Source organism: Phacochoerus africanus, chromosome 1 (assembly GCF_016906955.1).
Source record: "Phacochoerus africanus isolate WHEZ1 chromosome 1, ROS_Pafr_v1, whole genome shotgun sequence".
Lineage (NCBI taxonomy): Eukaryota > Metazoa > Chordata > Mammalia > Artiodactyla > Suidae > Phacochoerus > Phacochoerus africanus.
The window spans coordinates 163,200,256-163,225,648 of NC_062544.1; the positions used below are offsets into that span (position 1 = coordinate 163,200,256).

Genomic DNA, 25,393 nt, shown 5'->3' on the forward strand with positions numbered 1-25,393 from the left:
TCTCTGATTTGACCCCTAGGCTGGGAACTTCCATATGCCACGGAAGAAAAAAAATTAGCATATATGTATGTAACACTATACAATATATTTCTTGGTTTTGCGTCTTTCTGAACTGTGTATTTGCTCAAAATTTTGAGTCATCCATCTTGATGGATGTAGTTCATTATATTTCACTGATGTAAGAATAACAAAATTTATATAATCCATTTTCTTATTGATGGGCATTTGGGTTTTCTACATTTTTTTTTCCTATTCTGCTGTTATGAATATTCTTGCACACATGGAAGTTTCCACAGAGTCTTAGAGAATCAAATGTTTAACAACAGGTAACACACAGATCTTTGCTTGTCCTTCCCTACTCCCATTTGAGACAAATTCTTATGTGAAAGTGGCTTATTTTGGACGATGATTCCAAGGAACAAAAGGGGCTAGGAAGGGTAACACGTGAAGGAGGAAAAGCCAATCCAAGGATGTGTTACTGAAATGAACTCTTCTCCAAGGAGCTATGAAGAGCACACTCAGAACTGTCCATTTAAGGAGAAAAAAAGAGTAGGATTTATACACGGCCTCCCATCCTCATTGTTTAAACATTACCCAGGAAATTGAAAAATCACCACCATTAAGCAAATAGTACAGGAATAATTGTGGCAGGCAAAAAGCATCTGAGGATTCTAAAATTAGTGAGTGAAAGTGTGATGGGAAACAGGAATATTTACATGGTCTAAAAGTATCTCCTCAGAAGATTCTTATCCCCTACAAAGGGGGACAATAGTAATGTTACAATGGGAAAATCTGGCAGGCACCCTCTTAATCAAGTGACCGAGATGAACTGAACAACAATAGTAAGACATGCTGATGTCTCCCTGAGAGGATGCACTAAGGCCTCGGACATCACTTCTGCAGGATCCTAACAAAATTCAGACCCTAATCTCATCCCAAGAAATATCATGCCCACCCAAGTCGAGAGACGTTCTAAAACATAACTGCCAGTGCTCTCAAAAAATGTGAAGCTCATGAAAGAAAGAAAAACTAGGGGAATGTCACAGATTGGAGGAGACTAAGAAGACATGAATATGAAATGCAATGTAGGAATCCTGGCTTGAATCCTGGGCCAGAAAAAGGACAAGAGTTGGAAAACTGACAAAATTCAAGTAAGGTCTGTGGATTAGTTTATACTACTGTATCAACGTGGATTTCCTGGTTTGAGTAATTCTATTATGGTTACGTAAGATGTTAATTAGGAAAAACTGGAGGGAAGGAGGAACTCGGTGTACTACTTTTACAACTTTTCTGCAAGTCTAAAATTACTTCAGAATAAAAAGTTAAAAAACCAAACACTGGAAATCAACTATATTTCAATTAAAAAAAAAAAAAAAACAAACTAACCCTTGGAGTTCCCTGATGGCTCAGTGGGTTAAGGATCCAGTGTTGTCACTTCTGTGACTCGGGTCACTACTGTGGTGCAGGTTCAATCTCTGGCCTGGGAACTTCTGCGTGCTGCAAGCATGGCCAAAAACAAAAAAACAAAAACAGTAAAACAAAACCCAACCCTAAATACTAGAGGAATCTTATTAAAACAAAGATTCTGATTCAGATTTTTGTTTGTTTGTTTGTCTTTTTAGGGCCACACCCACAGCATAAAGAGGTTCCAAGCTAGGGGTCTAATCAGAGCTATAGTACCCAGCCTACGCCACAGCCACAGCCACAGCGGATCCTTAACCCACCGAGCGAGGCCAGGGATTGAACCCACAACCTCATGGTTCCTAGTCAGATTCATTAACCACTGAGCCACAACAGGGACTCCCTGATTCAGTAGATTTTGAATGAGGCCTAAAGTTCTGCTTTTCTGAAAAGCACTCTGTTGACACTGAGGTTATTGGTCCCAGCAACACACTGGAGTCGAAAGACTTTTTTCCCTCATGTTGTACTGATGTAAAACTGACATAAACTATGCAGTAACTCATGAGTTCTGACATATGTATATACCCATAAAACCACTGCCACAATCAAGATAGTGAGTTTATTAGAATTGGGAGGCAATTCTATGTGGCTCCCTCGTTTTTGCTCTCCTTAAAAGCAGAGGCACCAAGGTCTCTGTTGTAAAACAGCAGTAAGATCTCCTTCCAGAGTGGAGGGTAGTTTTGTTTCCTGTCCTGGATAATAAAAATAATTTCCTCTGGAGCAAGCATCAGGCACAATGCTTGCTGTCCACTACAAAAGACTAGAGTTTCCTGAGCTTGTGATTGCTCAACCGTAGAGCAAACCCACTGCCTGCACAGGATCAGCCTGGACATTCCATGTGGGAGTTAAGAGGCAAAGGGAAATGATGCAAATAAAAAGATCATGATGTTTGTTATATCATATAAAGTCTTTAATCTCTGATACTGGCAGGAGTCTTCTATCTCCTGCCAGGATCCATGGAATTGTAGGAGGCTAACTTGTTAGTTTCCAAGTAGAGTAAAATTCCAAACTCTTCTCAGTTCTTGACAGAGTTTGGTCATGAAACTGTGATGCTGACAGACAGGACTTTCTGGGAGAGAAAGAACTCTGTAAGCTGGGTTAAAGGACATGAGAATTCCCTGAGATCTGGTAGCGAATATTCTTGCCCAAGTGGTGGGTGAGAAGGAAGGGGAACTGAGCAAATCCAAGGTATTTGCCCTACAATCTCCACCCCTTAATGGACTATTTCTTTTTTTTAATAGCAAAAAATCCACGATTACTCCCATTCATCCTCATTTAATTTTTCCTACACTTTCTTAAGCTGGATTTTTCATTAAAAAAGATTTTATGGGAATGAGATGGACTGGGAGTTTGGGGGTAGCAGATGCAAACTATTACATTAAAAATGGATAAGCCCCAAAGCAATCTATAGATTCAATGCAATCCCTATCAAATTACCCCTAACATTTTTCACAGAACTAGAACAAACAATCCAAACATATGGAACAACAAAAGACCCAGAATTGCCAAAGCAATCCTGAGAAACAAAAACCAAGCAGGAGGCATAACTCTCCCAGACTTCAAGAATTACTACAAAGCCACAGTCATCAAAACAGTGTGGTACTGGTATCAAAACAGACAGACAGACCCATGGAACAGAATAAAGAACCCGGAAATAAACCCTGACACCTATGGTCAATTAATCTTTGACAAGGGAGGCAAGAACATAAAATGGGAAAAAGAAAGTCTATTCAGCAAGCATTGCTGGGAAACCTGGACAGCTGCATGCAAAGCAATGAAACTAGAACACACCCTCACACCATGCACAAAAATAAACTCAAAATGACTGAAAGACTTAAATATACGACAGGACACCATCAAACTCCTAGAAGAAAACATAGGCAAAACACTCTCTGACATCAACATCATGAATATTTTCTCAGGTCGGTCTCCCAAAGCAATAGAAATTAGAGCAAAAATAAACCCATGGGACCTCATCAAACTGAAAAGCTTTTGCACAGCAAGGGAAACCAAAAAGAAAACAAAAAGACAACTTACAGAATGGGAGAAAATAGTTTCCAATGATGCAACCGACAAGGGCTTAATCTCTAGGATATATAAACAACTTATACAACCCAACAGCAAAAAAGCCAATCAATCAATGGAAAAATGGGCAAAAGACCTGAATAGACATTTCTCCAAAGAAAATATACAGATGGCCAACAAACACATGAAAAAATGCTCAACATCGCTGGTTATAAGAGAAATGCAAATCAAAACTACCATGAGATACCACCTCACACCAGTCAGAATGGCCATCATTAATAAATCCACAAATAACAAGTGCTGGAGGGGGTGTGGAGAAAAGGGAACCCTCCTACACTGTTGGTGGGAATGTAAACTGGTACAGCCACTATGGAGAACAGTTTGGAGATACCTTAGAAATCTATACATAGAACTTCCATATGACCCCACAATCCCACTCTTGGGCATCTATCCGGACAAAACTCTACTTAAAAGAGACACATGCACCCACATGTTCATTGCAGCACTATTCACAATAGCCAAGACATGGAAACAACCCAAATGTCCATCGACAGATGATTGGATTCGGAAGAGGTGGTATACATACACAATGGAATACTACTCAGCCATAAAAAAGAATGACATAATGCCATTTGCAGCAACATGGATGGAACCAGAGAATCTCATACTGAGTGAAATGAGTCAGAAAGACAAAGACAAATACCATATGATATCACTTATGACTGGAATCTAATATCCAGCACAAATGAACATCTCCTCAGAAAAGAAAATCATGGACTTGGAGAAGAGACTTGTGGCTGCCTGATGGGAAGGGGAGGGAGTGGGAGGGATCGGGAGCTTGGGCTTATCAGACACAACTTAGAATAGATTTACAAGGAGATCCTGCTGAATAGCATTGAGAACTTTGTCTAGATATTCATGTTGCAACAGAACAAAGGGTGGGGAAAAAAATGTAATTGTAATGTATACATGTAAGGATAACTTGATCCCTTTGCTGTACAGTGGGAAAATAAAAAAAAAAAAAGGATAAGCAATGAGGTTCCACTGTACAGCACAGGGAACCACATCCAGTCTCTTGGGATAGACCGTGATGGAAGATAATTATTTGTTTATTTATTTTTATTTTTATTTGTTTAGGGCAGCACCTGAGGCATATGGAGGTTCCCAGGCTTGGGGTCGAATGGGAGCCACAGCTGCCGGCCTACGCCACAGCCACAGCAATACCAGGTCTAAGCCACCTCTGCCACCTACACCACAGCTCACCCCAATGCCGGATCCTTAACCCACTGAGCCAGGCCAGAGATCAAATCCGCAATGTCATGGTTACTAGTCGGATTCATTTCCGCTGTGCCACGGCGGGAACTCCCACATTACCTTTCTTCCGGGAGCTCCCTTAGTGGCTCAGTGGTAACGAATCCGACTAGTAACCATGAGGTTGCGGGTTTGATCTCTGGCCTGGCTCAGTGGGTTAAGGATCCGGCATTGGGGTGAGCTGTGGTGTAGGTCGCAGAGGTGGCTTAGACCTGGTATTGCTGTGGCTGTGGCGTAGGCCAGCAGCTGTGGCTCCGATTCGACCCCAAGCCTGGGAACCTCCATATGGCCTGGTGTGGCCCCTAAAAGACCACAAAACTCCCCCCCAAAACACAAAAAACAAAAAGAACGGTAATGTGTATACATACACACAACAATATATATATATGGTTGGGTCACTGTGCTGTACAGCAGAAATTAGCACAACACTATAAATCAGCTATAATAAAAACAATAATTTTGTAATATTTAATACAATTCATAGATAAATTCCAAAAGTCAGTTCCACATATCTCCTCCTTCCTTGTCATTCTCATTAAACTCTTATGACTTGGAACAAAAAATCAAAACCAAACCCCTTACTTTCTTCTAATAACTGAATGCTTAGCATCTTTCAAAATTCCTACTCCAGAATTAAACCATAGGCTCCATTTTGGTCAGGGAATGGAATTCAGTTTGTCTGACTGCATCTTCCACCACCATCATCAGATGTCGCTATGCATGTGTGCAAATGTGAAGCAACAAACAGAGAAACACTACATCAAAATGGCTTTAATACACCATTTGTATCACTAGATCAATCATCCACTGTTTCACTGAAGTTTCCCAAATGATTTTAATGATAATTTTCACAACGGATTTTTAACAACTGCCAGGTTAATTCCATTGTATTAGTGTTTGAAATTGTTTCCTCCAGTTATTTAAAAATTTGCTACACATTTAAATATACAATATATTTTCACAGCAGACTATATCATCTTGCCACTGAAAACAACTAAACTCTTTTCTCTAGTGATTTCCTTTGTGCAAGAATGTAGAATATAGAATATGCTTAAACAGGATCTAAAGAGACAGAAGAAAACCTTTTCTCAAAACATATTAAGCCTCATTTTTTAAATTCCAGTTAAAAGGGAAACACAAACCCAAATTTATCTTGAGAGTCACAATGGCAATTAACATAGGCTTATTTCTCTGTGATGTTCTTAATGTGCACAAACCAAAACAGGACATAGCATTAAATGAGAATTTCCAGGTAAAATCCAAAAACAAATCCAAAAGGTAAAATAGACAAAAAGGGGGGAATTCACATACACATGAAAAATATTCCTTTTATTCTGCATCTTAGAGTTTATAGATCTGAACAATGATTTATGAGCTTCTCAATGACTATTTAATAAAGCTGAAATTTGTAAAGAACATCAGAGAAATAAGATTATAAATTTTCTGATGCATACAAACTGGAATCTGCATCAGCTGTCTTATACAAACAGTAAGTTTTTGAATTAATTTTCCACAAAATCACTCTGAAACATTTATACAAATCACTTTATTTTAAATAAAAAGTATCAGAGGCATTATGATAGCTATGTACAAAACATATATTTGTTCGCTTTGCTTAACGTTTGAAGTAAAAGTATCTTTGAAACTTTTTTGCTATTATCCAGTATTCGTCCTGCACTATATAATGAGTACAGAAGGAATGTGAGAGCTCTTCTGCTCAGTACATTACAAAATCATGTTCAAATGCCATATACATTTTGCCCAGAAGGATTCGAAAATGCTACTTAATGACTTAAGTCACTGGGCTGACTTTTTTTAGAGTTTTTAAAAAAGATACTCTTTAAAGATATGGCTCATTTAGCTAACAACCCAATTAGCAAACAGACAAACATGTCACTGGAGGATAAACAGACGGCAAAAGAGCCCATGAAAAGATCAGCATCATTATTAATTAAGAAAAGCGAACTAAATCCTCAATGAGAAAGCCATACATTTATCACAGTGGCCAAAGTGAAAAATGAGGATAACATCAAATGCTGGTGAGAATGCAGAGAAACTGGATCATTCATACGTTGCTGGTGGGAATGTAAAATGGTACAGCTACTCTAGAAAACAGTTTGGCAGTTTCTTGTAAAGATATGGCTCATTTAAATTGGAAACCTTATTTATTTTCTAAATAATAGAGATATCTCTACAGATACAGCTATTTCATTTCAATAAGCCAAATTTAATGCAAAGTGGAAGGAAAGACAGTAGAAATAGAATTAACAGAGAATTTCAGAAACATCTGATTCTGCAGGTTCCTGCCTCTATGGTTCGTATTTCCAAGATCATTCCTGCATCCTTTCAGGGACAAGAGTCCCGTGGGAATATGGTGACAAAATAGCCAGTGACTCAGAATAGATGCTGATGCCAAAATATTTATAGCTATGAGGATCCAAAGCTGGAAAAAAAAAAAAACCCAACATGATTCTTGATAGTCTATTTGACTTTCCTGGGGTTATGCATTTAGGCTAGTTTGAATCAGGTGATCTGGCTTTGGGCACTCAAGATGATGACTCTGGGATCAGATAGGTCCAGGGTGTGTCTAGGGCTTTTAATTCTAATGGAGAAACATGATATAAATTTTCCAAAAGGATTCAGAATACTCTAGGGGTAGACTCAAACCTTCTAGGCTATCTCTGGGATGATCTAGAATCACTGGAAGTTAAGGAACCTCAGGGTCCAGCTATGTCTCCCCTGAAAGAATTTTAAAATTCTTGCCAAACTCCTGAGCTAGATTATTCATTTATTTATTTATTTTCATTTTTTGGCCACCCGGTATATAGAGTTCTCTGGCCAAGGATCAGATGTGAACTGTACTCAAGACCTAAGCCACAGCTGCAGCAATGCTGGATCCTTAACCCACTGTTCCAGGCGGGGGATTGAACTCCCGTCCCAGCACTTCCAGGACGCTGCTGATCCCACAGCAGGATCACCTAGATTATTTTTAATTTAAGACTGGTCCTTAGAATAACTGCCTAGCAGAAGGGGCTACTTCTGAAGTCTCCTCCCTCTACCCTGAGAGTGTTTGGTGTTGAGATTCAATCTGTTAGCCATATCTGTTAGCCATCTGTGGTCCAAAACACAAAACCTCTGAAGAGAAGGGTTTTAGTTAAACTGTAGTTAACATGTGTGTTTATGGATGTGTATCTTTACACAGACATATATGCAAATATACAAATATACAAAGAATTTTTAAATAAATAGTGTGAGAATTCTCTGATAACAAAGCTGTCCTTCTAAATCCAGCAAAACCTATTTTACTGTAGCAAATATAAGCTGCCCTCTATCAATAAACATAAATAACATCCAGGAAAAATGTATATCCAAAAAAAGTTGCACTTATAAACACAAAGTAAGAATTCATCCCATAAATATGAAGGCACAGAGTTAAGTTCTGTGGAAACAGACATGGTTTCTGTTTTCAGGGAACTTCTAGTTTGGTGGAAGCTTGCCAGAGGCAGATATAAGAATGATCAGCTCCTTTGTTCAGAGACGAAAAGGAAACAAAGAAGATCAAATCCAAGATGATCTGCAGGCTGCATTAATCCTATACAGAAGTCATGAACCTGCTCATTAAGACCACAGAGGATGCAGACATGGGGATGGGGGTGAGTAGATAAAAATAACAGAAGATAATTACAACATGAGATTTTTTTTAATCCTCATTAACCAGCAAAGTAGAAACTCTATTTATTTTAAGATACCACCACCACTTCTTTTTGCTAACAACCATTTCCTAAGGTGAAAATGAGGCAGACAGAAAAGGAGTATTCATTGAGTCTTTAATTTTCTTCCAACAGCCTATATCGGTGGTCTCTACTGGGGGCGATTTTACCTCCCAGGGGACATTTGGCAATGTTTGGAGACTTTTTTTCCCATGCTGGTTTATTACAGGATATTGAATATAGTTCCCTGTGTTATACAGTAGGTCCTTGTTGTTGGAGACATTTTCGACCACCTTAGGTTGAAGGATGCTAGTGAGTAGAGGTCAGGGATCTGCTAAACATTCTATAACACAGAGTACCCCAAAACAAAGAGTTATCTGTTCTCAAGTGTCAGTGATGCTGAGGCTGAGAAACCATGTCATGTCTGGATATAAAAAAATTTAAAAATCAGGAAGTCCATAGTATAAAATCATTTAGTACCACTTAAGAAGGATTGTGCAGGAAGACTCTCCTCCTTGATAACCTATCTACGGACCTCTTAAAGATACTTAATAGATATACAATGAGAAAATAAAACATGCTGAGAAATATTAGCACAAATTTTTTTTAAACTTCAATTATTAGCATACACATGAACAATAAACTTGAAAGACAGGACAATTTTTTGTTTTTTTGCTCAAATGATTTCGATAATCAACCGTTTCTGCAACCACAAAGTAAATGTGGTCACATTTCTGATTTAGGTCAAAATTGACAAAAGATTTAATAAACTGTGTTACTTTAAAAAAGCCAGAAATATTAAAAATAAAACATTAACTTCTTGACTAACAGAAGAAAATAGCCACTGACTTCTGAGGAGATGCAAAATTCCAGTGAAAGATATTCAAAGTTATTTTCCCACATTAGCTAAAAGATATTTCTCTTTTATTTTGTGGTTTTATGATGGGAAAGAAGAATGTGGAAAAATGAATGAACTAATAAACTTTTAGGTATTAATATTACCATTTAGTATATCCTAATACAGCAAGACAGTTATTTCCTATAGAAATTATACTCACTGAGGAGCAGAATCTATAAGAAATAGTAAAACAGAGCAGCTTTCATAGGATTTATTTTATTTTATTTTATTTTTTCTTCCTCCTGTCTTTTTAGGGCCACACCTGTGGCATGTGGAGGTTCCCAGGCTAGGGGTCCAATTGGAGCTGTAGCTGCCAGCCTACGCCAGAGCCACAGCAAGGCCAGATCTGAGCCACGTCTGTGACCTACACCACAGCCTATGGCAATGCCGGATCCTTAACCCACTGAACAACACCAAAGATTGAACCCACAACCTCATGGTTCCTAGTCGGATTCGTTTCCGCTGAGCCACAATGGGAACTCTGCTTTCATATGATTTAGATAAGAAAGCTTTTAATTGGCCACTAAGCTTTGTAAAAAGGGCATGAAAAACAGAAAGAATGAAAAGAATAAGATATTATCCAAATAAGGTGGTCTGACATCTGACAGTAAACCAAACACCTCCACTTAACAAAAATATTTCCAAATCTGATATCTATTATTTTATCTGTCTCTGAAATGACCATATACGATAGCAACAGCAAAACTCCCTCTAACAGCTAATTACATTATTATTTAACAGCTAGCTCTATAACAGTAGGACTTTATGTGATAAAGCCAGACCAAGAGGGAAATAAATACATTACTGCTGCAAATCTAAAAGATAACTAGCCCATAAGTAGGGCTGGGACAAATAACATGAGAACAGGTTGGGAGGTGGTCAACTTGTCTTAGGACAGTTTCACCCCTGGCCTGAAGCTACTCACGACTCTTACTCCTCTATCTTGTTTCCAGTTAGAGGGTCTGAAAATGTAGACCTCTCTGAGCTCCTCTCTGTGGGTCTCTGGCTCAGTAGCCAAGGGGTGGTCACCAGCATGAACACACACTCATTGCCTCCATCAGGTATCCCCTCTGCATGAATCTCAGAGAGAGGAGGAGATTGGACCAAAGTAAGAAAGATACCTGAGGAGTTCCCATCATGGCTCAGTGGAAACAAATCTGACTAGCATCCAGACGCAGGTTCAATCCCTGGCCTCGCTCACATGGTTAAGGATCCAGCGTTGCCATGAGCTATGGTGTAGGTTGCAGACACAGCTTGGATCTGGCGTTGCTGTGGCTGCAGTGTGGGCCGGTGGCTACAGCTCTGATGTGACCCCTTGCCTGGGAACTTCCATGTGTCACAAGAGCAGCCCTATAAAGCAAAAAGAAAGAAAAAAGAAAAATACCTGGACAAGGAAAATACCCCAATGAAGGCAATGCTTAAGTCACTGATAATGTTGGGCACTTTCTTCAAATTAAGCTGTCAGTTAAGCACTTAAATAAAAACAAAAGATGTTTACGCTAGCATCTCAACAAACAAGAAAGATCTGTTTGTTGACCCCTAGCCTGGGAACTTCCATGTGCCACGGGTGTGGCCCTAAGAAGACCAAAAAAAAAAAAAAAAAAAAAAAAAGCTCAGACTTGGTTAAACAAGGAAATTTTTTTTTTTTGTCTTTTTTGCTATTTCTTTGGGCCGCTCCCCCGGCATATGGAGGTTCCCAGGCTAGGGGTAGAATCGGAGTTGTAACCCCCCGCCTACACCAGAGCCACAGCAACACGGGATCTGAGCCATGTCTGTGACCTACACCACAGTTCACAGCAATGCCAGATCCTTAACCCACTGAGCAAGGGCAGAGACCAAACCCGCAACCTCATGGTTCCTAGTCGGATTCATTAACCACTGTGCCACGACAGGAACTCCAACCAGGAAAAATTAAGGCAGCATCCTTAAGACCAATAAAGGAAAGAAGTGACTACCAAATGAGCCTATTTGAGAAGAGACACTGAGCTCATATTTGGATAGAACATTGAAAAAGTATGGCTTTAAATATAAAACATTAATGTTTCAAAATCCCACATTTCCTCAGTTATTCCTTCTTTTTTAGTTATATGCATTTTGAATAGCCCACCTAATTTTAAAGAATTAAGGAAACACTTATCACATAATTTTGGAATAAAACACAAGTGGTGCCTGACCTGGAACTATTAACTCAGACAGTAAACAATGTCCCAGTATAAAAAGGAGGAGGACCCGTGACTGTTAAAACAGGATTGGAAATGGCTAAGGTCCTTTGGAATTTGTTACAAAACAGAAGATAAAAAAGTTCTGAGGTATCGTTGCCTTACAATCTTACCAAGGTTTAGCTGTTTTTTAAATGAGGGTTTTTTTGTTTTGTTGTGTTTTCAAAAAAGCAGTGCTTTTTCTCTCAGGTTGCAAAGCTCAGTTTAAATCTGCTCTCAGTCATCGTCGTTATTGTCGTCCCTGAGCTTTGTCTCATCTGTACATCACAGCAACCTGCCATCCGTGGTTTCCATCCTTCCATTAGTGTTATGTCTTGTTATACCAATTCATGGAGCGTTTTACTGCTTTGACCCAGTTTCCCATGCTCATTTCATATTCTTGGTATTTCTTCTGTGGCGTGAAAACCATATCACTTTGCCTCAGTTTCTTTAGTTCCTCCTTGTCAGTCCAAAACCCTACAGATGAAAAAATTTACTCTCAAGTTTTAAAGCAAATAATAAGTCCATAAAGTTTATTTACAAAATCTATATGAACCGGTGCAAAGGTAAACAGTTATGACTTTAAAACACAATTCAAAATATATTGTTGCTTCTGAATTTTGTTACATTGACTATCCCTGGGAATAAATACATTAGGTATTTAAAAACCTTTTGGTTTCTACCTATCAGCTTTATGTCTGTGTGCAGGGGCACCAAATCATTTCTAGAACAAGTATATCCTGTCATTTAATTTCATGAATTGCTATTAAGAAAAATAAACCAACCAACCAAGTAACAAATAGTATCTCTTCTTTTTATATAATTTAAAAAAAAACAAAGATAAATTAAGATTTTTGTCATGTATCTTTGAGGTAAGAAGCAACTCCCTAGGATATGCATAAAATTCAAAGTTGGGAATTAATGTAATAAATAGTTATTTTTCAAACTATTGCATTTCATACAAGGCTTTTAAATTCCAGTTTGAGGTAATATTGTAGTTCTGGCATATATTATTCTTTACAAAGGGGATCATGTAGGAGTTCCCGTCGTGGCACAGCAGAAGCGAATCCGACTAGGAACCATGAGGTTGCAGGTTTGATCCCTGGCCTCCCTCAGTGGGTTGGGGATCTGGCATTGCTGTGAGCTGTGGTATAGGTCATAGACCCAGCTCAGATCTGGTGTGGCTGTGGCACAGGCCAGCAGCTGTAGCTCCGATTGGACCCCCAGCCTGGGAACCTCCATAGGCCTTGGGTTTGGGCTTAAAAAGGGGGGAGGGAGGGAATCATGTAATTTGTGGTGAAGAAGAGCAAGAAAACACATTTATTACTGTGATCCTATGATATGCAGTCTGAAATTGTAGCAATGTCTTTTTAATAAGCTTAGTACATCTCATCTACTTTGAGGTATTAACATATTTGACAAGTCTTCAAAAAGCACATTTTCTCTTACTAATAAAGCTGACAATTTCTTCTAAAATTTTATGTTAGGTCACATACTTTCTACTTTCAAAGTCAGCATTTTAGACTGACTATATTTAAAAATACTAATTTATAGAAATTACTAAAAGATAAAAATACTTTTTGATAGTATATTACAATTAGATAAATCTAGTCATGAAAATAAATACCTTCTTAAATTCTTATTTCCAGAATTCATTATCTACACTTAAAAGCATATATACATTTAAAAGTCAGTTTATTAAATATGTATTGAATAGACCCAGTTTCTGAGTGAATTTTGAAAATACAGAGGATTTGCATAGCTTTCAGGTCTCAAATTTCTGAGAAAGAAGCAATCCAATCAGAAATTTCAGATTTTCTGAGAAGGTAAAACCCCTCTCTATAGTTAGTGAAGTGTCTTTGTGTGGAAAAGTTTTGAAATTAAATACAGATATAATGAAGTAGATACAACGCAAGCTATGGTGGCATGTGTAAGAATAACTTGCATGTGTTTGTTATTTAAAGTATATTAAATGTTTAAGAGAATCTGACATATTTAGTTTTATAAGGTGATAAGTGTAGAAGAATTTGATAATCTTACAAACAATATTAGAGTGTGTATGAGCATTTCGCTTACTATAATTTTAAGTTAATCTTTTTTTTTTTTTTTTTCATTTTTGGCCACCCCTCATCATATGGAGTTCCCAGGCCAGGGATTAGATTTTAGCCATAGCTGTGACCTAAGCCACAGCTGAGGCAATGCCAGATCCTTAACCCACTGTCCTGGGCCAGGGATCAAATCTGTGACCCAGCACTCCCAAGACTCTGCCGATCCTGTTGTGCCACAGCAGGAACTCCAAGTTTAATTTATTCATTTTTCAGGAGTTGTTTAAGTACTTGAAAACATTTTCCTTGTTACAGTTCTAAGTTTGCTCGATTAGGCATGTGTCATTATTAAAAATAAAAGCAGCTATGTTAAAGTTAAAAGAGTTGAAATATACAAAGAAATTTAAATTTGTAAATGGGAAGGATTATTTAAGGGCAAGTTATTGAATGAATCAAACATCAATCAATGAACAAATGAAAGTGATTGCTTCAATTTTATTCAAAGTTAATGGATTTTTAGTAGAATAAAGTTTGTTGCACTTACCGAGATCTGATGCTTTTTGGATCTGTAACATTAATTGCTAAATAATATCTCAAGAGTAAGATAGCCTGTTTTGTACAAATACTCCTCCCTTACATAAGGGAACACACAAAAATACTCCCAGTGTCCCAAGCATCGTGCTGCTTCCTAGGGAGCTAGATAATTGGTCTCCTCACATCCATTCTTTACCCCTCCCAAGTAATGAGTGAAAACATTAATTGCCAAAGTGACCTGTTCAAAAGGAGATCTATCCATGTCCCTCTCCTGCTTCAAATCCTTCAGTGGCTCTCCAATGCATTTAAGATCAGGTCTAGACTCCTCTTCATGAGAGGTCACCACAGCTGGACCTCTCTGTACCTCTCCAGCCTCCCATCCTGCTCCCACCCTCTCAGCACCATAATGGGCCAGCACCTCTGCACCAGCTGCATCTCTATCAGACAGCTCAGATCTATGCTCTCCTCACCTGCTTCTCTGCTAATCCCTGCAAAACTGAACTCTGGAGTTCCTGTTATGACTCAGTGGGTTAAGAACTGGACCAGTATCCACGAGGATGTGGGTTCAATCACTGGCCTCACTTATCGGGTTAATGGATCTGGTGCTGCTGTGAGCTGTGGTGTAGGTCGAAGCTGTGTCTGGGAGCTGACATTGCTATGGCTGTGGCACAGGCCAGCAGTGGCAGCTCCAATTCGACCCCTAGCCCGGGAACTTCCATAAACCATGGATGGGGCTCTAAAAAGAAGGAAAAAACAAAAACAAAAACACCCTGAACTCTATGTTGTGTCCCCTGTGAAAGTCTTGACAGTAATTGGTTGACTTGTCTGACTGCTCCCACTGGAGACTCCCCTAGCAGGGACTATGTCATTTAACTCTACTCCCAGCAGTGACTGTCATGTCGCAGGGACTCAGCAAATGTTCAATAAACAAAATAATGGAGTGGCTTCTAACGCTAAAGGGAAGCTTACCTAATCAGAAAGTTTACCCAGAGACTTTCCCTTGCTAAAGATCAGAGCAGCTGAGAATTAATTTTCCTGGCCTCATATTTGTGACTAAAGAAGAGCAGCAAGGATGGAAGAGGAACCAGACCCCCCAAGAGGTGCCAGGAGTACTTTGTGAGCCATGTGCATATGTGTATGGAGTGCAATGGACACCAAAGCTTTCTAAACCCTCTCTATAATTTTGTGATTTGGGAGGAGCCATACTATCCGTAAGAAATGGTTTTGCAAGACAGCTCTAGTTTTTATGAAATCCACACATACCAACCGCAAGGCCCGCTAGAGAAGCTGCACCAATGCACGACATATCAACATGAACAGGTCTGTCTATAGTCTCATTGATCAGGTCCGAAGTCATCTGCATGACAAAACTGTTCTTACAAACTCCTCCATCTGCCCTGTGGGGAGCAAGATATTGGAGATAAATTACTGCAACAAAAGCATAACACCATTATTAATTCTTTTTAAAAGAGCCACACATTTTCAAATTTTTAATCGCAAAATTATATCACTTAGCATTGATTTGAAGATAGAGAACCTTACTAGGTAATTTATAAACATTTTTCCTTATTCCTGCCATCAAGTTTCCCACCTGCCCTGCTTGTCCTGGGATTAATTCAAAATAGGTCAAGTGAACTAATCTAATATAACAATTAATTTGGACATTCCAGCAACGAAAAATTTGATGCTCCCATCTAAAATGATAGCCACATACCCAAAAAAGAGACATTAAAGTTTGTTTTTTTTTGTTTGTTTTGCTTTTTTTGCCATACCCACAGCATGTGGGAGTTCCTGGGCCAGGGATCAAACCCACACCACAGCACTGACAATGCCAGACCCTTAACCTGCTGAGCCACCAGGGAACTCTCAAGAGATAGTAAAGATTTTTATACAATACATATGGGAGCTAAGATCCTCCCACAAGTGCAATATTAGCTTTCCTTCCTCTCCAAATTCCTATGACCATGAATTTTGTTGCAAAGAAGGTAAGCATACGTTTCTTTTTCAAATCCTGAATAATCATAATGATGAAAACACTAGTAGCATTACTACTTATGTCTAATTTCTAATTTAATCTATTTGAAACAAAGTTTACATACCGGATTTTTGTTATAGGAATATGGATCTCTTTCTGCATCACCTCATATAACTGCTTGTTTCTAGGTAAAAAAAAAAAAGATAACTATCGAGAGGCAATTCATATCATAATAGTTCTCTATTTTTGCCAATTTAGAATAATAAAAACTGTGCTTTTATTTATATGATATTTACTTATAAAATATTCAAAAGATATTAAAGAAACACATTATGCTAATTGGAAGTCAATAACAGATGATCAAATAAACAAGAGGCTCAGGGCTCTATGCTTTTCATCTTGATACAAAAGAAAATGACTAAATTTAATCTATTACCATTCCTGCAAATAAAAATTTAAAGCACATATCCATTTCTAGGTAGCTATTAAGATGATATACCATAAATTGCAATTGAAGGAAATCATGATTTTGTAATCATAGAATATGTTGTTTTAAACATTACAAATGTTCCAGTTTTTCCATTCATGACAGTTTCATTCTTAATTTGAATAAGCTACATCTGCCCCATAATAAAAAGACCACCACAGGAAACATGGATAAAGAATAATTTTGATGTATTAATCTTAGAGTATAATAGAAGCAGTATTAGCTAGAATCCTCTTTCATGAATAAGAATACAAAAACTTTGCATTTTTTGGCTGTGCCTGTGGCACATAGAAGTTCCCAGAGCCGTTATAGTAACAACACTGGATCCTTAACTCAGATCCTTAACCCACTGCACCACAGGAGAACTCCAAGAATACAAAAACTTCTGAAGCCCAAATTTTGAATATATTTTTTTAAATTTTTATTTTTTGTCTCTTTAGGGCCGCACCCACAGCATATGGAAGTTACTAGGCTAGGGGTCGAATTGGAGCTGTAGCCACCAGCCTACGCCACAGACACAGCAATGCAGGATCTGAGCCGCATCTGTGACCGACACCACAACTCACACCAATGACATATCCTCAACCCAATGAGTAGGCCAGGGATCGAACCCACAACCTTGCGGTTCCTAGTCGGATTTGTTAACCACTGAGCCACGAAAGGAACTCCTAAATCTGTTATTCTTTTTTTTTTTTTTTGTCTTTCTGCCATTGCTTGGGCTGCTCCCTAGGCATATGGAGGTTCCCAGGCTAGAGGTCGAATCGGAGGTGTAGCTGCCAGCCTACACCAGAACCACAGCAATGCAGATCCGAGCTGCATCTGCAACCTACACCACAGCTCATGGCAAAGCCGGATCCTTAACCCGCTGAGCAAGGCCAGGGATCGAACCAGAAACCTCATGGTTCCTAGTTGGATTCGTTAACCACTGAGCCACGACGGGAACTCCTGAATCTTTTATTCTTAAGAAATTGGCTATTTTAGGAGTTCCCATTGTGGCTCAGTGGCTAACGAACCTGACTGGCATCCATGAGGACTCAGGTTCAATCCCTGGCCTTGCTTGGTGGGTCAAGGATCTGGTGTTGCCGTGAGCTGTGGTGTAGGTCACAGACGTGGCTTGGATCCTGCGTTGCTGTGACTCTGGTGTAGGCCAGCAGCTGTAGCTCAGATTGGACCCCTAGCCTGGGAACCTCCATATGCTGCAGGTGCGACCCTGAAAAAAAAAAAGAAAGAAATTGGCTATTTTAAAAATCATTCAGTTTGCAGATATCAAAGCTAAGTAGTACTGGTACATTTAAATATGGGGGAAAAAGATGTTAAGGAAATCGGCAATATTAACAGATTACATCATATGCAGTATGAATTAAACTAAAGATATAAATAAAATTAAGAAATTTAAATTTTCCCATAGTAGCACAGTGGAAACGAATCTGACTAGGAACCATGGGGTTGAAGGTTTGATTCCTGGCCTTGTTCAGCGGGTTAAGGATCCAGCGTTGCTGTGAGCTATGGTGTAGGTCACAGACGTGGCTTGGATCTGGCATTGCTATGCCTGTGGTGTAGGCTGGCAGCCATAGCTCCGATTCAACCCCTAGCCTGGGAACCTCCATATGCCACAAGGTGGCCCTAAAAAGCAAAAAAAGGAGTTCCCGTTGTGGCGCAGTGGTTAACGAATCTGACTAGGAACCATGAGGTTGCGGGTTCCATCCCTGCCCTTGCTCAGTGGGTTAACGATCTGGCGTTGCCGTGAGCTGTAGGCGTTGCTGTGGCTCTAGTGTAGGCTGGCGTCAACAGCTCCGATTCGACCGCGGGAGCGGCCCAACAAATGGCAAAAGACAAAAAAAAAAAAAAAGAAAGAAAAAAAAGAAAAAGAAAAACATTAAAATTAGTTTACTATATATTAATAAAAGGACACAGCAATACTGGATGGAGAGGGGGGAGTTTAGGGCAGATTCTGGTACCTGAAAGCTATTGACTCCAATATTGCTCGTACAAGGTGGTATTTAGTGGTGGAAGGCTTCAAACCCATAAAAGAGGCACATGCGCAGGGGTCATTTAATGGAGCCTAAAGTAAGAGATAGTAAGAATATATTGTTATTGCTCCGAATTATATCTATAGACTTGAAGATATGTTACATATAATAAAAACATAACCACGTTTAGAAAAAATGAATGCTTAGAGATAGTTTTCACATAAACGGTAGCCCCTAAATTATGTTAGCTATGCAAATAATTTTTTTTCTTTTTTCGGCCACTCACGTTATATGGAGTTCCCAGGCCAGAGACTGAATCTGAGCCAGAACTGCAACCTCCACCACAACACCAGATCCTTAACTCACTGCCCCATGCCAGGGACTGAACCCTCGTCCCTGCCACTCCAGAGACACTGTCAATTCCGTTGTGCCACGGCAGGAACTCCTGCAAATAACTTTTTGACAAGATTTAAGCAAAGCTGAGTCACAGATATTGGACTGAGAAGTTGGATTTTCTGTACCCACACCAAGAAAAGGGACTGAAGCCCAGAATAACGGATTAGGAAATGCTTAGCTTTATATATGAAGAAAATGAAAAGCAATGCTAATGTTTCTCCTTTTCTTCAACCGTAAGTATTCACAGTGAAACTGTTTGTTATGTAGGGTGACTTTTTGAGGGTACTAGGTTAGACAAGATAAAAAAAAAAAAAAAAGCTATAATGCAAAAAAAAAATGTGTTTTCAGTGCTGTAACTTACACCCAATATGCTGTCAGACTTTCAGACTAAACTCTTTTTCTTAGCTTAAATAGTGTTATTGCCTAATATCAGAAATGACCCAGCCTAATATCTGTGGGGGTTTTTTTTGATCATGCCCATGGCAAGTGGAAATTCCTGGCCAGGAATCTAACCCGCACCACAGCGGCGACAGCGCTGGATCCTTATTGCACCATGAGCAAATTCCTAACATTTGTCTTTAAAAGGCCATAATTTTGAGCTGGAATTATGTATTCCTGAGATGAAATTTATATTCATCTCTGCATCCCCAGAAATGCAAGATGACTCTGGGAGATGAAGATGAAACAAAGGTCCCTTGCCATCTCACAAGAAAACAGAGAACAGTTCCAAAACACCTACGAAAGGTCATGACAGAGGGGCATTCTAGTGCTATCAAAACGATGGTCCCCTGAAGCACCTTCTAGCTTCAGGCCCTGACACATCACTTCTTTACCTGGAATACTTTCTACCATGCTTCCTCACACTTAATCCTACTCCCTTTCTCAACCGTGGTTCAGGAGTTCCTGTCATGTTTCAGCAATTAGTGAACCTGACTAGTATCCATGAGGATGTGGGTTCGATCCCTGGCCTTGCTGCGGGTGAAGGCTCCAGCGTTGCTGTGACCTGTGCTGTAGGTCACAGATGCAGCTCAGATCTGGCATTGTCATGAGCTGTGGCATAGGCCGGCGGCTACAGCTCTGATTAGACTCCCTAGCCTGGGAATCTCCATATGCTGCGGGTGCAGCCCTAGGAAAGTCAAATCAATAAATAAATTGTGTCTCAGCTTCCTCTGGGGAAATTTCTAATGCCAGAGACTAGATCAGGTCCCCTGGTATTCATGTTTATGGAACCCTGTAATTTCCCATCATATCTCGTGCCACAGTTGATAACCACATATATTTGTGTGACTGTTGAAACTCCATCTTTCCTGCTACACGGTTAGCAGCACAGGTGAAACTCTCACATGGTCTCCTGGTGTGTCTCCAGGGCCTAGCACGGCATCTGGCCCCACAGGGGATTGATATGCATGTGTGGAATCCATGAACAAACAATACTTTTCCTAATGACTTAACCAAGTTCTACATGACATCTTTACCACAGCCATGATTTTCCTCCTATTGGGTTCATCTTAATAATTTTTTAAATTTATTAACATCTTTTGGAGATTCACTCAGTAAAAGCTGATTTATACAGTAAAGCTGGGGTCTACACCAAGTGGTCTAATAATGTACAATAAAGATGGGTCAGACTTAGCCAGTTTACTTAGTTACTGGTGGTATAGTTTTTTTCTGCATAAAAATTACTTTTTCGAATATAACACCTAAAAGCCTGATATAAATGGCCTGAAATCACTTTACAAAGAGCTATAAACACAATTTACCATTAGTAATAGGCCAATCTGAGTGGTTATAAATTGCATAGAAACCTAAGAATTTCTTTACAGGTTACAAAGTCCCTGCATTTGTTAGTCCAAGTGAGTCTGTCTCTCTTTGGGATGACAAAGTAGGAAAAACATGGCAAGATCCTTTCAAGGGCCTGGTAGCATCTTGCCAGGGCAGAAAGCCTCCAGCCTCACCTCCAATCTATCACTGCAATCCTATCAAGTAAGCGCCCGGAACCATCAACCAACTAGGAATGGCAGGACTCAGGAAAGTTCTGTTTGACAGCCGGAGCAAAGCCCGCAGATTCCTGCCTGGGGCACGGACGACCTGCCTCAGCAGGTCCTTGTCCCACTGGAATCTCAGCCTAATCTACTGAGGACTTGCAGGATGGTTAATGCCACCTACCTCTTGTCCTTGTCAACCTAGAACTTAAGCCAAGTTCCTCTGGCTCCATTTACTTATTCTAGTTGGCAGAAGAGTTTATTCTATTTATTTATTTATTTAGTTAGTTAGTTATTTGTCTTTTTCGGGCCTAACCTGAGGCATATGGAGGTTCCCAGGCTAGGGATCTAACCGGAGTTGTTGCTGCCAGCCTACACCACAGCTCACGGCAACGCCAGATCCTTAAGCCACTGAGCGAGGCCAGGGATCGAACCTGCAACCTCATGGTTCCTAGTTGGATTTGTTTCCACTGCACCACGACGGGAATTCCAGAGGATTTTATTCTATACCATGAAACAGTTGGCAGAGCGGTTAAGAACCTGGACTCTGGAGTCCTAAAACCAGCTCAGCTACTCGCTAGCTCTGTGATGCTGCCCGAGTGATGGCCTAATACTGCACTTCATGTTCCTCAGCTTCAGAATGGGATGATTAGAGTACATTCTACCTTGCTGAGTTATTGAGGATTACATGAGATAATGCATGTTAAGAATTTAGGCAGTGGAAACGAATCTGGAGGTTGCAGGTTTGATCCCTGGCCTCGTTCAGTGGCTTAAGGATCCGGCGTTGCCGTGAGCTGTGGTGTAGGTTACAGGCATGACTCAGATCTGATGTGGCTGTGGCTGTGGTGTAGGCCGGCAGCTGCAGCTCCCACTTGACCCCTGGCCTGGGAACCTCCATAGGCCTTGGGTGTGACCCTAAAAAGCAAAAAAAAAAAAAAAAAAGAATTTAGGACAGTGCCTGAATTGACATATTGACATGGCACATAATGACAGGTTAGTTGTGGCTACAATTGCTTTTTTTTTCTTTTTTGGTTGCCCTGCGACATATGGGGTTCCCAGGCCAGGGATCAGATCCAAGCCATAGTTGTGACCTATGCCACAGGTGCTGCAACACTGAATCCTTTAATGCACTGTGCTGGGCTGGGGATCAAACCTGTGTTCTGGCACTGCAGAGACACTGCTGATCCCATTGCACCACAGCAAAAACTCCCAATTTTTACTTTATTGATATTGTTACCCAAACCCTTCCACGACTACTGACTTTCTTCATAACTCTTTCATTATGCCTTCCTAACATTTCCTTCTACTGCAAATAAACCTTCCTAACCCTTAACCAACTCTGAGGCCTTCACTCCACTTATCTTATGGTTGGTTTCTCTAACAAAGATGGCTCTGTGCCAGGCACATGGCTTTCGTGGCAGGTCCTCAGGCTTCCACACCACCAGGACCAGAAGGACACGGTATTAGCCTTCCATGAACACTCTCGGCCACTGAACATCTACTGCCAGCACACGTGTCGCTTCCCGCACGTTTGCTTAGGTCCACATCAACACCGTGCTTTATCTCCCTTTACCTGTCTATAGCTCAGATGAGCCAGTCACTACAGAACTAGGGGGGAAATTCACAGTATTTGCTGGCCACAGGGGAAGGGGTTCTCAGGAAACGGCTTGAGTCGTGGTCTAAAGCAGGGCCTGTCTCACGTCCTGGTCCCACTGCCGCCACTGCAACTGGTGAGGGGTGAGCACAGCTGACTCAAAGTCTGTTGGAAGCTTGAAAAAACAAGGTAACTGAATCAGTTTGCCTCCTTTCCTCCCCTGGAAATCTGAACTAGGAAACACTTCCGAGGGAACTGACAAGGGAACCGAGGGAAAGAAGGTTGTGTTTATCTCCAAGTTGTGAAAAGGCAGAAAGTATAAGGAAAAGAATGACAATTAAATAGAAGTTATGGAAGTTTCTGTTGTGGCTCAATGGTAATGAACTCGACTAGTATCCAGGAGGATGCAGGTTCAATCCCTGGCCTTGCTCAGTGGGTTAAGGATCTAGCATTGTGGTGAGCTGTGGTGTAGGTTGTAGACATGGCTCTGATCCTACGTTGCTGTGGCTGTGGCGTAGGCCGGTGGCTACAGCTCCGATTCAGCCCCTAGCCTGGGAACTTACATAAGCTGCAGGTGCAACCCTAAAAAGCAAAACAAACAAACAAAAAATAGAAGTTATAAGAAAGAAAGGGTATTGAAAGAAGCTGCTAAGAAGAGAAAAGCAAAGCCACAGAGAGGCAGAAACCACAGAGCACACTGAGAACTATCAAGTCAGTTGCCGACTCCTTTCCAATCCTGGTGTTCAGGAATGTGCGAATAACCAGCTCCTGAGTTTCAGGGAGCAGGTGGGTGTGGTGCTTAAGTAAGCCCTTGCAAACCCAAGAACCTTGCCTGGAGCATGACTCCTCATTCTCTGAAGGCTGCCACTTGGCTCAGGGTCCTATTCATCCTATTGCAGCCAACATCACAGTAACTTTAACATCAAGCAGATGACCACTGATTTTTGCTCCCAAAAGATGCTTTACTTTTTATTTTTTCTTTTAGCTGCACCTATGGCATGTGGAAGCTCCTGGGCCAGGGACTGTACTTGTGCCATAGGAGCAACCCAGGCTGTGCCACTCCAAGGATGCTCTACTTTAGTATAGCCCTCCTCAAACCACACACACTGCTAAACAAAGCCACAATGGCCACACCAATTGATGCCACCCCATGGACAGGCCCGATGGATGCGCCAATCTGCTCCCTGAGATGGCTATCCCACTCGTTCCCCCATCCTTGAAGCTCCTCCAGTGCCCCTTTCTCAGGTGATACCCTTGAGAAACTGAGGCTATTAGCAGCCTTCCGTATCCTCACCCCTCCCCATTATCCATGGCTGTATGAAGATCCTAATTTCTTTTTTTTTGCTTTTTAGGGTTGCACCTATGGCGTATGGAGGTTCCCAGGCTAGGGGATGAATCGGAGCTACAGCTGTCGGCATACACCACAGCCACAGCAATGCAGGATCCCAGCCGACTCTGTGACCTACACCACAGCTCACAGCAACACCGGATCCTTAACCCACTGAGCGAGGCCAGGGATCGAACCCACAACCTCATGGTTCCTAGTCGGGTTCGTTTCTGCTTCGCCATGCTGGGAATTCCAAGAAGATCCTAAAATTAAAGGCAGTATCACAGATACCTGACCCTTCCTTCCATTCTCCTTGCCCGCATTTTCTCTAGTTACTGACACTATTACTATTTTCCCAACAGCTTACTATCAACACACTATTGTTGTTGGAATTAACTTTCAGTTTCTAATGAAGAGTTTCATTTTACCTCAGGAAATAACTGGCCTACCGTCCTCCCCCACCCCACCCAACCTCAACATTTTGCAAGGTTGCGGTCATGGCAGGACAGGGACATCCTGTTATCAACAAGAAGTTAAAACCCAAATCTATAATCATTTTGTCTAATTTTCTGGGCTTTAGCAGTACTTTGGGTTTTTTAATTGTATATTTTACATTATTTTTACAGGCACATGAGTGGGTGGAAAAGTTAAAGGCAGAATTGCCGAGATAAAGTGACTATGAGGTCCCCCATCACACTCTTCAAAAAGGGAAGAATCCACAGTAACCTAATTAAGCCCTACTTTTGCTGATGACAACTATTCATCGAACTTTCCTCCTTAAACCTCAATTAGACAAATCTTCTCCAAGCTCTGTACTATCATGAGGGCTATCCAGTGGCCTCACATCACCCTGCAGAGGATCCAATGCAATCTCTCTACGGAGTTTATAAACTTTTGGTCTTTTAGGACAAGGTATATAGAAGGAAATTACTACAGATGTTAAAATAATGTTCTTTAATCCATTTGGGAAATACAATATTTTTAGAGATTTAAAACATCCTGATCTAATTCTTTTCCATCAGGTTCTATGTTGTATTTTCCAAACTTTTAAATTTTGGGGTTTTTGTATAACTGATTGCCTGAGTATGGAATGGATTAGAAGGAAGAGAAATTTTTATTCTTGGAAAGAAAATTTTTTTTTTTTTTTTTTTGCTTTTTAGGGCCACAACCATGGGGTATATGGAGGTTCCCAGGCTAGGGGCTGAATCAGAGCTACAGCTGCCAGCCTACACCATAGCTCATAGCACCGCCAGATCCTTAACCCACTGATTGAGGCCAGGGATCGAACCTGCAATCTCATGGTCCCTAATCGGATTCATTTCCGCTTTGCCAGGATGGGAACTCCAGAAAGAAAAGCATATTTGGAGGAGGATTAAAAGGACTAATTCCCAGAGTTCCTGTCGTGGCTCAGTGGTTAACGAATCCAACAAGGAACCATGAGGTTGCAGGTTTGATCCCGGCCTTGCTCAGAGGGTTAAGG

The 25,393-nt window shown here is 40.5% G+C and overlaps 1 protein-coding gene across 4 annotated transcripts in view; it reads right to left on the reverse strand.

Moving 5' to 3' along the window:
• Nucleotides 1–5,548: 5,548 nt before the first annotated feature.
• GK5 (glycerol kinase 5) overlaps nucleotides 5,549–25,393 on the reverse strand; it is an 86,738-nt gene continuing 66,893 nt past the window's right edge. For 3 of the 4 annotated variants that reach the window (XM_047783841.1, XM_047783819.1, XM_047783830.1), the window contains 4 exons: nucleotides 18,603–18,706; nucleotides 16,282–16,341; nucleotides 15,446–15,579; nucleotides 11,246–12,080 (listed from right to left, as the gene is read on the reverse strand). In XM_047783841.1, coding sequence (XP_047639797.1) covers nucleotides 11,932–12,080; nucleotides 15,446–15,579; nucleotides 16,282–16,341; nucleotides 18,603–18,706 — 447 coding nt within the window. In that variant the 3' untranslated portion in view covers nucleotides 11,246–11,931. Of the gene's footprint in view, nucleotides 7,241–11,245; nucleotides 12,081–15,445; nucleotides 15,580–16,281; nucleotides 16,342–18,602; nucleotides 18,707–25,393 lie in introns of those variants that run through there. The other variant, XR_007135439.1, reaches the window with a different exon arrangement.